Below are 18,254 nucleotides of genomic sequence, written 5' to 3' on the forward strand. Positions count from 1 at the left end.
TCTCTCTCTCTCTCTCTCTCTCTCTCTCTCTCTCTCTCTCTCTCTCTCTCTCTCTCTGTATGTGTGTTGAATGATTGAATGTCTCTGACACAGAAACTGTATTAAACCGTATTAGTATTGGTTGAAGTATTCATCTGGCCGGCTCACCACCAGTTTTAACACACTTTAACTCAATTTGTTGGACCCATTCAAATTTGGCTTTAGTGATTTGTCAACTGGAGTGGTTGTAACATCCCACACATTCCAAGTCAGGTAGTGAAGGCTATGCTAAAAAATGGACTTCACCAATGAGATGTGGACTCTGTAATCAACACAGCAGGCTACCCATCTAGAAAGAAGTAACTCTGAATAAACATTGATGCAGAGCAGAAAAAACTCTTTAGTCTTGCTGCATCATCATCATCATCATCGTCATCGTCGTCGTTGTCATCATCGTCGTTTAACGTCTGCTTTCCATGCTCGCATGGGTTGGGTGGTTTGACTAAGGACTGGCAAGCCAGGTGGCTGCACCAGACTCCAATCTGATCTGGCAAGGTTCTACAGCTGGATACCCTTCCTAACACCAACCACTCTGAGAGTGTAATGAGTGCTTTTTACACACAACTGGCATGAGAGCCAATCAGGTGGCACTGGCATTGGCCACACTCCTATGGTGCATTTTACGTGTCACTAGCACAGGTGCCATTCAGGTAGTACTGGCATTGGCCATGACAGCGATTTTACTTGACTCAATAGGTCTCCTCAAGAACAGCACATTGCCTGACAACTGAAGGAAACTCTTAAATGGACTGGTTATGCAACACTGGCATAGGCCATAGATACTATCTCATTTAGCTTGCCAGGTCACCCCAAGCACAGCATATCTCCAAAGGTCTTGGTCACTTGTCAATGCCTCAGAGAGGCCCAACATTCAAAGGTCATACTTCACCACCTCATCCCAGGTCTTCCTGGGTCTATCTCTTCCACAGGTTCCTTCCACTTCTTTACACAGCTGTCCTCATCCATGCGTAACACATGACAATACCAGCACAATCGTCTCTCTCTTGCACAGCACGCCTGATGCTTCTTATGTTCAACTTTTCTCTCAAGGCACTTACACTCTGTCGTGTATGCACACTGACATTACACATCCACTAGACCTTGCTTCCACACCTGAAACCTCTCCTCTTGATCCGGTAGTAACTCAGCTATTAGAGCAAGGTCATCTGCATAGAGGAGCTCCCAGGAGCAGCCTGTCTCGAATTCCTCTGTTATTGCCTAGAAGACTATGATGAATAAGAGGGGGCTGACGACTGATCCTTGATGGACCCCCAACTCCTACCTGAAATTCTAGTTTCCACATTAACCACCAGATAACGGATTGGGGGACCCTGTCAAAGGCTTTCTCCATGTCAATGGAAACCAAGTAAAGAAGTTTATATTTGGCTAGGAATTTCTCCTGCAGCTGTCTTACCAGAAATATAGCATCAGTGGTGCTTCTCCCTGGCACAAAGCCAAACTGCATCTCATCTAAACTAACTTTCTCCCTAATTAGTTGGGCTCTGACCCTCTCTATGACTGATCCAACAATTTGATACTTCTGTAATTATTCATATCTAATGCATCACCTTTACCTTTGTAGTAGTTGACTATGGTGCTGCTACATCAGTCATTGGGTATGACTCCTTCATGTATCACCTTGTTGACTATATGAATGACTAGACTTTAGCTTACACCACCAGATATTTTAAGCATCTCTGCAGTGATTCCTGATGGGCCAAAGGCTTTGCCCAACTCCATGCCCTTAATTGTTTTATCTACCTGGGTACTGTCATTTCGGATAGCTGGTCCCTCTGTTGGGTCAACATTTGGAAGATTCTCTTTCTCCCATTCATTCTCTTCATTTAGCAACCATTCATAGTGGCATCTCCAAGTCTCTCACTTTGCAGCATCATTAAATGCAAGTGCACCATCATCCATGCGAACACATTTCTCTCCTATGACATCACAATATTCTCTCACACTGTCTTTTCTCCTCTGGCTAAGTAAACCTGTCTCCTAGCTTCCCTTCTAATGATCTGATGTAGTTCCCTGCTATTACCACACTTCCAGTCCTTCCATACCTGTTTCTTTTCCTTAATAGCCCTGTTATCTACATTGTTCCACCACTACATTACCTTAGGTCGAGAGGGGACTTTGCACCATCAACAGATCTGATCAATAGCCCTCAACAGATTATTCCATAGGAACCTCCAGTTGTCCTCCACGTTATGGGATGCTACATCCTCCTCTTTTTCGTCAGAAGCTTCAAGTAATACCTCTCTAAATCTCTGTCCATTCACAGGATCTTTAAGCTTCCAGACACTTCTTTTCCACGTTGGTTGTCTTCTGGGCAGCCATTTAGCCCTCATCCTGAAGTCACTAACTACTAACCTATGTTGTGGGGTACCTTCTTCACCAGGGAAGGTCTTGGCATTTATAAGTAGCCATCTTTCCCGTTTCCTGGCAAGAATGTAGTCAATTGGACAAGAGTGTCCACCAGACTAGGAGGTGAACAGGTGACTGGCAGGATTCTTGAAGCTAGTATTTACAGATCATAAGATCATTTGCATCACAGAACTCCAGTAGCCTGGTTCTCTCCTCATTATGGGAGCCAAATCTGTAGCCACCATGTACACCATGGAAGCTTCCTGGATGTTGTCCAACATGCCCATTGAAGTTGCCCGCCATTTGTCGATGAGGTAGTCTGCAAGAGGGTGTCATAAAAACAGTCTCTCTGTTCATCAGTGTTCCCTGCCCAAAAAATTTCATACCTATGTTCTTTGCCTGTCAAGAACCTAGTAGAACTTCCTCTCCACCTTACTTCTTGGATGCAGCACAGATCTACATGTCTCTGTTCAAGCATCTCAACAATCTCACCAGACCTACCTTTCAATGTGCCAACATTAAGTGTGCCAACTCTAAGGGTGTGGAAAGTGTGACCCTGTGACGCATCATGCATCTGAAAAGAAAACTTGCATTTGGCAGACCTCGTAGATATACAATAGCCTTCAACCTGTATACACTATACCATCATTTTATGTGCTACACAATTACTACATTCCTTAGGAGATAAACACTAGGTAGGGGTGAGGGCAGCGTTCCGTATAGTGGGCCATTGGAAGTGCTCAGGAGAAAGACATTTGGTAGTGGAAAGAGGATAAAGACTTCCAGTATAAGTGGTGACAGTGGGAGGGGAGAGCACACTGTGAAATGGCGAAAGCACTCTGGCTGCCAATGTGAAAGATAAAGAGCACTACACTTTTGCATTTTTAACCATAGTTATAGCTGTAACCCATGGTACATGGGTTACTGTGACAAAATTAGATAAATAAATGAATAACAATAATAAATGAGTGTGAAAATGAAGATGAGGGAGAATTGGATAGAACATAGGGTTTAGGGTTTCTTAAGTGTACTATAACATATGGCATGGAACAGACGAAAACTGTGTGGGTACATCGATAAATAAGTAATCATAGTTTGCACTGTAGATGAGGTTTTTAGATGTGTGCTAGGTTGGAAAGAAAAAGTTGCTTATCTGAACATCTTCTGACTTCCACTTCATGAGACTGCCAGTGATGCAATAAAATGTACCAGTACACATTATGAATGAATGGCTCGCATCTGTAATTTCCAACATTGCAACAGGAATAGCATCACTCATCAACAATCATTCAAGCTCAAGACAGGATACTCGTGATTCTAGCCAGTACTAATTTAAGCCACCTTGGATGGTCATTATACTTATGAAGGGACTTCCTTCACCTAGGTCTCACTGGGTCAGTTGAAAGGTAAATCCAGTATATCAAAGAAAGATGACTGGATACATGAGTTGCCAAAAACAATCAGCAATTCTAAACTAAAAAGGTTTATTTGGGCTCCACTTCATTACTGGCTTGATAAATAGCTGTTGATATTTTGCTAATTTCATCTACTTTGTAATTAGATGTTGCTTTTTGTCCTTATGTTCTCCACACCAGGGAGCAACCTAAGCCTTGCCAGCTTAGTTACTGTCAATCCCACCAATGAAACATGAACTGCTGGTTTTCATGATTACCAATAGTAAATAATTTTTGACACAAAATTCACACTATAAGACAAGAAAGTTGGCTTGCTTTTGTTGTTGCTCAGTATGCCAGATGATATATGCCACAAGTTACATGTATGCATGTATGCACATATGTATGCATGTATGCATACATGTATACATGAATGCATACATGAATGACTGCAATCCAATGACTAAAATAAAACAAGAACAAGAACAAAAGAATAATACCAAACTATACATGAGATAAGCTTGACAATCCCTTATGATAAAGCTTATGCTACCTGAGCTTATTCATTCAATTCTTCAACAATTACAAAATCCTCCATACATAACAAAATAAGCTGAACAAAAAACTGGATTGAATATTTTGAAACTACTACACAGTATCAAATGTTGCTTGAATGAATGAGCAATAGCATCTTAACATAAACTTCTTCACTACCACTACCATAATTCAAACCACTACTATCACAACAATTATTATTATCCAACATCTATTACACTGGCCAACAAAATTTTTGCTGCATTGATACCAACAACTGGTATTACGTAATTTGAGTATGCTGAATTCAAATATGAAGTTAGTTGCTCTGTAAGCCCTAGATTTTTTTTCCAAATTTTGAATATTTCCAAGATATGATGTAATCTATCTGATAATTTTCTAATTATGCTATCTTCAAACTAGGTGGAAAAGAACAAATATCTATGCATTAAGATTCTAACTTTATTCATATATCTGAGTTAGTACACCACAATAAGAATTGGGCTATAAAAAAATATTTCTTATTCTGATGCTGAATAAAATAAATGTTATCATGTACCAGTTTTTTTCACCATCTGCTTTTCAGTTGAAAATATATATTATATACAAATGATAGGTGTGGCTGTGTGCTAAGAAGCTTGCTTCCCAACCACATGGTTCTGGGTTCAGTCCCATTGCATGGCACCTTGGGCAAGTGTCTTCTACTGTAGCTTTAGGCCAACCAAAGCCTTGTAAGTGGATTTAGTAGACGGTATCTGAAAGAAGTCTGTCATATCTGTGTGATTTTGTGTCTGTGTCTGTCCCCCAATCACCACTTGACAACCAGTGTTGGTGTGTTTATGTCCCCATAACTTAGCAGTTCAGCAAAACAGACCAATAGAATAAGTGTTAGGTTTAAGAAAAAAAAAAGTTCTGGGATCAATTTGTTCAACTAAAATCCTTCAAGGTGGTGCTCTAGCTTGGCTACAGTCAAATGACTGAAACAAGTAAAAGAATAAAACAATAGTTGAGAAACTGATTAGGATGAAAGATAAAACACAAATAGATCTTATTCAGACAAGAATGTTCACTTGGAGCTCTTGTATTTGTAGACTTTCTCAGGGAATTCTTGTTTAATGCTCCAGCAGTAGTCTGCCATTATGCTTTTATCCCATCACCCTTGATAAAGCACTTCCATGGTCCTGAGGTCCTGGTGGAAGTGCTCCCTTTGTTCATCATTTACATATCCAAGGTTTTCGGGGAATTGATCAAGGTGGCTAAACAGGAGATGGAGTTTAACATATATGTTACACCCAAGATCATGGAAAGCTGACAACATATTATTGACAAGAATTTCATAATCATCTGCTCTTCTGTTTCCAAGAGAATTTTTATGACTGTTACAAATGGCAGCCATGCTGTTCTTTCCTTGTCAGTCATCTTTCTGACAAATTCCTCATCACTTACAAGGACATGAATCTGAGGTCTGTCAAACACACCTGATTTGATCTTCTCAAATGATTAACCAAGAAATGCAGAGACTATATGTTAAAAACATTCACCATCAGTATTCAATGCTTTAGTGATTTGCTTCATCAAGCCCAGCTTCATATGGAGTGGTGAAAAAATATTTGGCATACCTGCTTCCAGAGTCTCACAAATGAACCACTTCTGAATCCAGTGTTTCTCTTCATTTCAGCTGTCCCACATGCAGAGATAGCAGGAATACTCTGTCAAACCTTTTGATTGACCAAGGAGGAAATTGAACCATTTTCAAATCTACACAAATGGTCCAGTTGTGCTCATGATATTTTTGTTGGTCAATAACTATTTTTATGTCATTGTATTTCTTCTTCAAAACACACTGAGTGACCAAATGGAACAGCTCCATAAACATTGCCATTGTGTAGAACACATTTCAGGCTGCACTTAGGACTATCTAGAAATAGTTGCCAGTCAGTTGAACTGTACAAAGGGATTCCTAATTCCTGAAGAAGACCGAGTTTATCATGGCAGTAAACAAAATGTTTCTCTTCTGAAAAAAATGACACAAAAATCTGGTCTTGTTTTCAAAAATAAGAATCTTTTGAGCTTGGCCAAGTAGATAATTTTCTTGCAGACTGGACTCTAAAACTTCAACTGCAGTCTTGGAGAGTCCCAAATCATGCACTAAATCATTCAGTTCTGTTTGGTTAAACTGTTGAGGAGTTGATTTTTCAGTACCATAAGAGAGGTCTTGGAATTTTGAAGTAATTTGTTGATCTTCTTTATCATCCTCATACTCTTGTTCATTAGCTTTGTCTTCAGAAGAGGTAAATTCAAGGAAAACTGGATGGGATAAGATATTTTACACCTATTTTTCTTGCTGACGCTTTTGTGTTGCTCATACAAAAATAACAGTCACTTGTGCAGTCTCTGAACTCTTACCAAACCAAAGGACCTCCAAACAGCAGGGCCTTTCATTTCCCTTTACATCAGTGATGAAGCATTTCCTAACAGTTATGATACACAACATGATGGACACATTTTTTGTCATGGTCGCCAAGGAAAATTCCAGAATAAGCATTATAAGCCCATCTCATAAACAATGTGATATTGTGCCGTTGACCAATAAGTGTGAAGGAGCCACAGACATAGCAAAAGCCATCAGGATTATGCACACACCTATGTCTATTTGAAGAAGCCATAATCAGACCTGAAAAAACCCAATTTTCAATTCATCGTAAGTAGGATGTATGCATTTCATTATGTCAAATTGAACTATAAATGTATGAAAAGTTAATCTTCAAAATGCCAGAAAACTAGAGCATGGAATGCAAAACTGATTATAGATTTGAAATTAGCACAAAAAAGACAGAATCAGTAAAAACAAAATCTCATGTGATAGAAAATTAAAACAAAATTGTTGTCCAGTGTTATCCCTTATCTAGTGTTATAGGTCATGTGCTGGATATCAACAGACACGTCTAAAAACACCTGCTCTATCATCATCATCATCATCATTTAACGTCCATGCTGGCATGGGTTGGACGGTTTGACTGGGCTGGCATGCTGGAAGGCTACACCAGGATCCAGTCTGATTTGGCATGGTTTTCTATGGCTGGGTGCCTTTCCTAATGCCAACCACTCTGAGAGTGTAATGGGGGCTTTTACATGTCACTGTATCGGTGCCACTTGCATGATACTGGTATCTAACATGACTGCGATTTTGCTCAGATTGATGGGTCTTCTTCTCAAGCACGACATAATGCCAAAGGTCTTGGTCATCGCTTCCATGAGACTCAATGCTTGAAAGGAACTCAGCTACCTTACGTCTGTGAGGCCCGTTCAAAAGGAACTCAGCCACCTTGCTTCCGTGAGGCCCAACACTCAAAAGGAACTCAGCCACTTTGCCTTCATGTGGCCCAGGATCTCAGCCACTTTGTCTCCATGTGGCCCAGAAGCTCAGCCACCTCGCCTCTGTGAGGCCCAACACTCAAAAGAAACTCGACCACTTTGCCTCCATGAAGCCTAATGCTCAAAAAGAACTCAGTCATTTTGCCTCTGTCAGGCCCAACACTCGAAAGGTACTCAGCCATTTTGCCTCTGTGAGTCCTGAGATTCAAAGGTTGATTTTTGCTTTTTTATATGCCACCAGCAGAGGTGCACTTGACTTGACAGGTCCTCTTAAGCAGAGCACATCGCCAAAGGTCCCGGTCATTGCCTCTGTGAGGCTCAAAGTTCAAAGGTCATGTTTCACCATCTCATCCCATGTCTTCCTGGGTCTACCTCTACTACAGGTCCCCTCCACAGTTACAGATCGACACTCTTTACACAACTGTCCTCGTTCATATGCATCACATGACCATACCAGCGCAGTCATCTCTCTTGCACACCACATCTAATGCCTTTTATGCCTAACTTTTCTCTCAAGATTTTTACACTCTGTCAAACATGCATACTGACATTGCACATCCAGCGAAGCATACTGGCTTCATTACTCTAAAGCCTACGCATGTCCTCAGCTGTCATAGCCGACATTTCACTGCCATGTAGCATAGCTGTTTGCACACAGGCATCAAACAATCTGCCTTTCACTCTGAGAGAGAGGCCCTTTGTTGCCAGCAGGGGTAGGAGCTCTCTGAACTTTGCCCAGCTTAATCTTATTCTCACAGCCATGCTCTTGAAACAACCACCTCCACTACTAACCTGGTCACTTAGATACTGGAAGTTATTTGCACCCCTGGCAGTTGATGGAATCTATTTTCTGCACATGTTCAGCATTTATTATGCCTGTGCACCTTCCACATACAAAAGTTAGTTTCTCTATTAACCTTCCTTTGATGTTGCTGCACCTTTTATGTGTCCAAAGCTTACACTGGGTGCGTTTTATGGAGTTTCTACCCATACCTTTTCTACAGATTGAGCAGGGCCAGCTACCTGAGGGGATTTGTGATTTGTCTGCCTTCCTACTTACTAAGACTTTGGCTTTTGTTAGGTTAACTCTAAGGCCCTTTGACTGTAGGCCTTGTTTCCTTACCTGGAACTGCTTCTCTATAAGAGCAAGGTCATCAGCATAGAGGTGCACCCAGGGGCAGCGTGTCTTGAATTCCTCCATTATTGCCTGGAAGACTGATGAACAAGAGGAGGCTGAGCACCAAACCTTGGTGAACCACTACTTGAACCCTGAATTCTTCACTGTACTAGTTGCCAACCCTCACCTTACTGGTAGTGTCACCGTACAAGGTTTGTACAGCTCTCACCAAACACTCATCTATCCCTAGTTTCCGTATTGACCACCAGATAAAGGATCAGAGCTTCCTCCAAGTCAACAAAAGCAGAGTACAGAAATTTATATTTGCTTAGGTATTTCTCCTGAAGTTGCCTTACCAGAAATATAGCATCAGTGGTGCTTCTACTTGGCACAAAGCCAAACTGCATCTCATCTAGACTAATTCTCTCCATGATTAGTTGGGCTATGACTCTCTCCACAACTTTCATCATCTGATCCAACAATTTGATACCTCTGTAATTATTTCTATCTAAGGCATCACCTTTACCTTTGTAGCAGTTGACTATGGTGCTGCTACACCAGTCATTGGGTATGACTCCTTCATGAACCACCTGATTTACAATATGGGTAACTAGACCATAACCCACACCGCCAAATATTTTAAGCATCTCAGCAATGACTCCTGATGGGTCAGGGGCTTTCCCTGTCTTCATATCCTTAATTGCTTTATCTACTGGAGTATTGTCAATTCGGATAGCTGGTCCCTCAGTTGGGTCAACATTTGGCAAACTTTCTTCATTTTCTTCATTCTCCATGTTCAGCAGTCTTTCATAATGGCACCACCAAGCCTCTTTCTCTGCAGACTCATTAAAAGCAAGTGCACCATCATCCATGCGAACACATTTCTCTCCTATGACATCACAATTTTCTTTCACCCACTGTCTTGCAACCCCAAATACTTCAGTTCGCTGGTCCTCACAGAATTGAACATAGGCAAACTGTTCTATTATTGAAATATACATACACTAGTGCGTGCGTGCGTGCGTGCGTGCGTGCGTGCGTGCGTGCGTGCGTGCGTGCGCATATTTCAGGTTGAGAACTTCAATGTAACTTTTAGATTCTTGCAGGAAACAGTATTCAGGTAAAATCATATCATTAATGTTTAAACAAGTTATTGAAAATAAAACACCAGGCTTGATAACAAGCAGTAAATATAAAAGCAAATATACAGTTCTGCTTACTTGTTTCCATCAGCAAATACAAAAGGGATACAAAAATCTGTTAGGAACTGTTCAATAAAATGTAACAAAGTAGCAAATCTGCAAAAGAAAACAGAATAGAATAGAAGAGAAGAGAAGAGAACAGAACAGAATAGAATAGAACAGAGAGAGAGAGAGAGAGAGAGAGAGAGAGAGAGAGAGAAAGAAAGAAAGAAAGAAAGAAAGAAAGAAAGAAAGAAAGAAAGAAAGAAGGAAGGAAGGAAGGGATAAATAAATAAATGAATGAACAGACAAATAGAGACATGGACATACATATAGACTTAACATACCTAGACAAAGAGGCATTCATATACAGGTAGATGAATATTATATGTGGAATTATTTAATAATTCTCATAATACTAAACTGTGATTTGACGACAAATTTTTCATGAAGCAACATCTTTTTTCCATCAGCTGGATTAAGTGGTCATCAGAGACACAGTAAATACTTGCATTGGAAAAGAACGCATGATCCATGGCTATTATTTCTGTAATTTATCTCTTTTATAATATCATCCAAGTCTTGGACATTAACAACCACAAAATAAATTGTATGTATTTCTATAAAAGAAACTTAGAAGAGAATGTCTTTCCATGTTTTTGTTTGTTTGCTTTTAATAATTAATTTTGTTGTGTTATCATGTCTGAAAAAAAGGAATCATTGACCATAAGATTTAAGGTCTTGTTTAGTTTTAAGTTTATTTTGCTGAATGTAAGTTGAAAAAAGTTGTCGGTATAATCTAAATATACATGTGATAGAAGAAATAACCTCCATAGTACAGCAAGGATTTTAAAAAATGCTTGAAACGTTTGTTGTAATGTTATGGGAAGGAGACAGATTGCATATTACTGATGCAGAGACACAGATGCTAGGATATGGTCAGAAATCATAAATATTTAACATTGCTCCTTTCCTTTTTTAGGTAGCACAAAAATACTGATCACCTAGTCGCTAGTTTTAGAAGAATCACTTCTTGGCCTTTTGGCTAAGATCAAAGTGTAGCTTCAGAAGATATTAAGACAGAAAACATACTTCCCCCAGTTTTCCTGATGGGTTTCCTTAAAAGCTAAATATTCCACTGTGTCACTCCGTGTACGTCCATCTTGGATGGCAATTTTGTAGAATGTATCTTCTTTATGAGAGGTAGGAGTTGTTGGTGGTGGCTAAAATTACATATAATTGGAAGATAATAAAGTCAGTTAGTCAAAATGGTTGAAATGATCTTTCTCAATTAAAGTAGTATAGTTGGTACAGAATGTAAAAGATAATTTTATTTATATCTTGTCAAATTTGTTTTTAGCTTCTCAAGCTTTTAGAGTCAAATAAGGACAGCAGACCAAACACCAGTAATATGCCAAAACTGAGACAAATAATTATACAACTTACAATAAACCCATTTCCTTAAACACAAATATTTCTGCTTGTTGAATGATTCATGTCATTATTTATTACTAAAAAGGGTAGTAACATAACAGAAATGATGTAGAACTAAACTGAATGTCTAAAAACTTTATTTTAATTCCTACATATTTTGAATTCAAATACTTCTAGGTTCAACTCCGTACTTTATCCTGCCAGAGTCAATGAAATAAATATTTGACATGCTTTGATATCAATTCCTCACCCCAACTAATGAGTAAGGCCTGTGTCTATATGACCAATTAATTATAAATTATATGAATCTTTAAGTAAGCAGACACCCCTGTCTTGAAGAAAGTAAAGATTTATACAGTTTAATGCAGATTAAAAATCTAGTACTTACATTATTAACTCATTATCACAGAATGGAATCACCTTCTGTAACTCAAATCATTAAACACCAATAACTAGCTAATGCAGTGCAGTATAAATAGAATGTAAACATAATTGCTTATGACTAGACTCATTAATCCTGAAGTGAACATATTTACTTGATGTTTTAGGTATTTAATTCTTACACAAGCTACAGGTTTCACATGGTCAGTAATAAACTTCCATCAATAAGCTAATAATTTTATTTTAAGATATAACATAAAATTAATATAAACTGAGATAAACAGTACAAAGTATCATGAAGTAACAAGACAATAGAATGACATCAGTAGAGTAACTTAACATTTGTTCTCTGTTTTTGCTTCTAATGAATTTCAGAAATGAATTTCAGAAAAGCAAAAATTAATCAAAACTAAAAAAATCTTTTGTTCAATTACTGTTGGAAAAGTTGTTGAAAGAGTCCTTTGTAGTGACAGATCTTTCATATTTTCAGTAGGTATCTGTACAGTCATACCACATAACTGATTTTTGTCAACTGTGTTCATGATTTTCAGAGAAACCCCTTTTCTTTTTGTTAAAATGTCCTCTTCAGATTTTGAGATATCATCTTTAACTGGCAACAGATTCACTTTGAAATCTAAAATGAAATCATTGTTTAGAAAATAAAATGAGAGAAAATATTTTTTAAAAAGAACAGTGCAAAAATCATAATCATTAAGATTTTATTATCAAAATAAATATTAATGATATTTTCTAATTGTATTGTATTCTCCTATAAAAGGGTTTGACATCATCACTACATGTTAGTATTCATAACAAGTGTGATCTGACACTATCCACAGCTGTTCTAATAATAATATGCATAAACAGAATGAAAATTGTTGCTCGGTGTCTGAATGATAAAAACTATATTGAAAAATTATTTAGTTTCAGTGTGAAAGAATTTAGGGTTAAAACATCAAGTTAAAGAGAACATTAATCATCATGAGCTTCACTGTTGTTGAATTCATCATTTTGTATGTCTTAGATGATGGAGAGGAATGAGAGAGTGAGACGGGAAGGGAAGAGACAGAGAGGAGACAGTGTCACCACCACCACCTTCATAGACCTTCTGAGATCTTTCAAATCAGTATCATAAACATAGGTAATAAGAGAACTCCGGATGGTTACACTCTGTGGAGAAAGAATTAGGACAATTGTGAGGGAAACACAAAAGGGAAGTGATAGAAGGATTTGAGTGGAGTAGTTTTAATAGCATTAAAATAGCTACAGAGAAAAGTCAGCAGACCAGATGTTATAATGTCCTAGTGAATGAGTCATTGCTAAAAGGGTCAGAGATCTTTTTTGGTGATACAGTTTAGAGTAATGATTTGTAGGTACATGGTATTTCGTTATGCAATGAAATATACTATAAAGTATGTTAAATGTTTTTATAAGTCAATACCATGTTCTACTGCATTAGCAGTGCTTTTTACATTATTTTGTTAAGGTTATTCTTCAATAGAATATCTGTAAAAATAACCTTAACAGTTTAGAATGTTTGTATTTGAACCTGCAATACCATTCCAGATATAGAAATAGCGTGCTATTGTATGTTTTTACTGAGTTTTGTAGATGGTCAGAAACAGATCAGAACTTAAGTATTTTCTGAATATAATGGCTGATCTTTGAGATGCAGTTTCATTTATGTGAGTGTAGTCACCTTTAAAAAAAAGTCATCAAATATAGAATCTTGTATTTATAGTGACTTTTGGTGCTTTAATTGTGTATTGTTCATGACTGGAGAAGGTCAGGTAAAAACGGATACAAGATTCTTAGCTTGATCTGAATAGTAATAGTATATTTTTATTGTTTAAAGAGATTGGAGTGTCATATTCATTATGCAAGATGTTATTAAGGTCTATTTCATGGAAGTAGACCAGATGTCTGAGTTGTATGTAGATGACACCTAGAAGTTTGTGGAGAGTGCATTCTCCACATAAGAGTGAAATTTAGTATAGGAGGTGATAGACAGGTTGCTATTATGAAATGAGACACATAGCCCAGTCACAAGACTTGCATGTGCTGATAAAGTTTGAATGAAAGAGACATTTAGGCAGAATTAAAAGGAGATTCTCAAACTAAATAAGGTTACAAACTTTGCTGATACTGAATGCAACAACATTACTATTGCACAACGTTTCAAAGTAGAATAAAGCATGTGCCTTCAGAAGGGGATTACTTTGAAGGAGATTAAATGCCAAATTGATATGTGCTATGGTTTGCTTTTTATAGCACCACTCCCAATACATTTTGATCCAACCTTGTTCACATTGTTGGGTGGTCATCACCTACACATGAGTTCCAAAACTCATTGACAGGTTTTATTTTTCATCTCACAAAGTGTCCATCATTCACCCTCCTCACTGGCAGCTTCAGTGGTGTTACCAGTTTAGTTGCCAACAACCCAACTATGCAACAGATTGTACTAGATTACATGTTACCAGTAAGCACTCAAGAGCAACCTCAAGAGTGACCTGACATATTTTTATTTTAAAATTTTATATTATTATACATTTATGTATTTTTTATATATCTATATTTTTATATTTTTTATGTATTTTATATTTCTTGTATATATATTTATGTTTTATATTCTTAAACCCTTGCTGTCCTGTAGGTCATCCTTTGTTGGGAAAGACTAGAAGGATACTCTGATGTAACACCCACTAGATTTGCTGAAGCAAACAACTAGCTTTGGCTGATCTTTAGAGCACTTAGCACTATCATATATATTCATGCATGTGTTGAGCCACCAAACCTCAACCTAATGGCTGATCAAGCCATATCATCACTACTTGATCTGTGACCTTGTCTGCATCTGACAAGTGGTATGCTGGGCATTAGTACAAGTTGTTCTTTCTTGGTGGAGAGTGTGGGTTTCGTCCAGCACAGGCAAATTCCACTTAAAACAAACTCATAGTGCAGGTTGTTCAGTAGTGCAGGTTGTAACATGAGGATAAATCAAATCCTATAATGAAATGATGGCTACAGGAACAGGTGGAGAAAGTTACTGGAGGTCTTTAGCTTGAGCTTCACACATATGATGGTAAGAAATAGATGACAGTCCTGTGAAACCTATGTAAGCAATTTCACAGCATATAAAAATATACTACACTAGTAACTGCGTACACACCAACACTTGATTCTATAGATGCAGCTAAAGACAAATTCTGTTCCAATTTATGAATATTACTGAACCAAATTCCCAATCAAGATAAGATTTTAATCAGATTACCTTTCTTGGCCAAATTTTCTTGGCAAGCCTCTTCTTGGCAAAATGAACTCAAACAGACTCCTGCTACTATCTTTGAGCAATGAGTTTGGACTTCCTGTCAACAACGCATGTTTTCAACAGTCCAATAAAAACAAAATAACTTGGTATGATCCTTAGATCAGGTCATGAACATCTGAATAACTATGTGATTGTTCAAAGCTCAGAAATGATGTTAAACTAACACATCCATCCCTTCCATAAGGCAGAACGTTGGATACTCTATGATATACTTTGAAGTAAGATAAAAATGAGACCAAAACCAACCATAAAACAAGATTATAAAAAAAGTATTAGGTCAAAGTAGATAACAGTAAGGATATTCTCACTCAAGCACATGATGTAAAAGGTCAAAGTAGATAACAACAAGGATATTCTCATTCAAACACTTGATGTAAAGTTACAAAAATAGAAACAGGAAAAATATAGAAGAATCATAGAGTCAATTTAGAAATACTATTTATGAGTCACCCAGAGTTCTTGGGTTTTCATGTAAAAACCAAGATCGGCTTGATGAAAATAATGAGGAACAGCTTCAGGAAATGTATTGACTTCATAAAAAACGGATTACAGATAAAAACTCTGCTAGAAAGAAAAAGCTTTACATATTTACCAAAACTCTTTTCAAACTAAACCCCAAAGTATGAAGCAACAGTGGTGGGAATAAAAGGCTAAAGTTCTGCAAGAATCAGCAAACAAACATTGTACGAAAGATCTAGATCAAAATTTGAGGCAGCTATTTGTTCCAAGTAAAGAAAGTTGCTCTCCTGCTTTTTCTACTGAAGGGAATCTTCTTACAGATCATAATGACATACTGAAACATTGGACAGGACATTTTAAAGATGTACTCAATAGGGAAACAAATGTAGGTATGAACCCAATCAATATACCCCAAAGACCTGTAGTTGAAGTCATTGACATACTTGCATTAGATCCAGGTTTGGATGAAGTGAAAGTGACTATAAAACAACTGACAAATGGAAAAGCCCCAGGGGTGGATGGTAATCCCGAAGAAATCTTTAAATGTAGCAGTAATACTTTGGTAGGTAAATTGACAGAGCTTATAGTCCAAATATGGCAAAAAGGAACTGTCCATCAACAATTCAAAGATACACTGATTCTACTTAATTCTACACCTATATAAGCATGAAGGTATTAAGTATTAATGTGATAATCATCATGGTATATCTATTACAGAAAAAAAATTCCCTCTAGAATAATCTTAAAAAGAAGAAACACTAATTTAGTTGGTACTGTCTATCCAGAAAGTCAGTGTAGGTCAGGTTGAGGGGCAGTAGATATAGTATTCAGTTTGTAACAAGTTCAAGAAAAGGCTTGGGAGTGCAATAAAGACTTCTATGTGTAGACCTTACAAAAGTCAATGACTCTGTATGTGAACAGGCTCTATGGAAAATATTAGCAGAGCTCAGGATTCCCAAGTAAATGCTAAATGTCATAGTGCCCCAACACAAGAATATGAAAGTATCTCTTCCCGCAAGTGGCAGTCAATCTCAGCCTTTTAATGTAAAAAATGATACAAAACAAGGTTGTGTTTTGACACTAGTATTATTTACACTATTTTTTGCAGTACTCCTGGAATGTGCCTTTTTTTATGTAAAAGAGAGTGTGTTTCTCGAATATAGAACAATATATCTTCAACAAACAGTGTTTCAAAGCAAGGACTAATGTTGCATTTCACACAAGAGACTTATTGTTTGTAGCTCATATGCTTTAGTTGTTGAGAGTGTTCCTTGAAGACAAAGATCTGAAAACAGTTGCAGTTGATGCCTTCACAAATTTGGGTTCTACAGAAACAAGTGATGCTAAACTTGACAAGGAGGTTCAGACTCACATTGAAAATGCTAGTACAGCTTTTGGAAGATCTATGATCAACTTTGGAATGCTTGTGTCTCAGTAACAACAAAAATAGATGTATAAAGACAGTTGTCCTAAAAACACCTTTATATGGAGCAGTGACCTGAACACTTTATTGTAAACACATCAGTCAACTGAACAAACTATCGTATACAATATCTTAAGCAAATATGCAAGGTTAAGTGAGTCCCTCTGCATGATAGCATTTGGTACCTAATACCCGAAGAGAAGCTTTGGAAAGCACACTATAAGGTTTTTCCCCAGATAATATTACAATTTTTTATATATATATAAAACACATGCACAGGTTGGTTCAGCTCCACTCCTATTTGCTCTTTTTGTTCAGCAAAGTTCTTTCATTGCCATTTGCAACTTTTTGAGTGCTTTCTATTTCAATTAATTTTGCCTGTCTGAGACCTTATTGGTTGTAGGTGTGTGTAGTTTAGGAGAGGAGGCAAGGGTGATGATAACCGATGTGTTTGTGTGTGCATGCATGTGTATATGTGTGTGTCTGAGAGTGTGTGTGTGTGTGTGTGTATTCCTGCATCTGTGCATATGCATGACTGTGTGTGTGTGTGTGTGTGTCTGTGTGCCAGTGTGCCTGTGCATGTGAGTTTGTGTGTGTGTTGTGTGCATGTGTGTGTGTGCTTGTACATGAATATGTGTGTGTGTATGTATGTGTATGCTTGGACAGTGTATGCCTTGTGTTTGTATGAGTGTGTGTGTAAGGGCATATATGTGGCATGAGTGTAAGTGTGCAATATTGCGCATTCTTGTATCTGTGTGTTAGTGTTTATGTGTAAGTGCTTGTACATGCATGTGTGTCTGTGCATCTATGTGTATTTGTGCACGTGTCCACATGCCTGTTTATGTGTGCATGTGTATACGTTGCATGTGCATGTTGAGCTTGTGTATGCATGTGTTCATGCATGAGTGTTTATATACGTCTGAGTGTATGTACACATGCGTGAATGGGGTGTATGTGTGTATGGTCATGTGTTCCTGTGGCTTTATGCATGTGTTTATGTTTGCATGTATGTGCATGTTTGTTCAAATTACCGGGAGTGGCTGTGTGGTAAGTAGCTTGCTTACCAACCACATGGTTCTGGTTTCAGTCCCACTGCGTGGCACCTTGGGCAAGTGTCTTCTACTATAGCCTCAGGCCGACCAAAGCCTTGTGAGTGGATTTGGTAGACGGAAACTGAAAGAAGCCTGTCATATATATGTATATATATATATATGTATAT

General features: G+C 37.8%; 1 protein-coding gene across 7 annotated transcripts in view; it reads right to left on the bottom strand.

Moving 5' to 3' along the window:
- LOC106869551 (IQ domain-containing protein H) overlaps positions 1-18,254 on the bottom strand; it is a 616,433-nt gene that overhangs the window by 258,354 nt on the left and 339,825 nt on the right. For all 7 annotated transcript variants that reach the window (XM_052972133.1, XM_052972134.1, XM_052972135.1 and 4 more), the window contains 3 exons: positions 12,257-12,456; positions 11,100-11,230; positions 10,047-10,124 (listed from right to left, as the gene is read on the bottom strand). In XM_052972133.1, coding sequence (XP_052828093.1) covers positions 10,047-10,124; positions 11,100-11,230; positions 12,257-12,456 — 409 coding nt within the window. The remainder of the gene's footprint in view (positions 1-10,046; positions 10,125-11,099; positions 11,231-12,256; positions 12,457-18,254) is intronic.

The sequence above is a fragment of the Octopus bimaculoides genome, chromosome 12 (genome assembly GCF_001194135.2).
Source record: "Octopus bimaculoides isolate UCB-OBI-ISO-001 chromosome 12, ASM119413v2, whole genome shotgun sequence".
Taxonomy (NCBI): domain Eukaryota; kingdom Metazoa; phylum Mollusca; class Cephalopoda; order Octopoda; family Octopodidae; genus Octopus; species Octopus bimaculoides.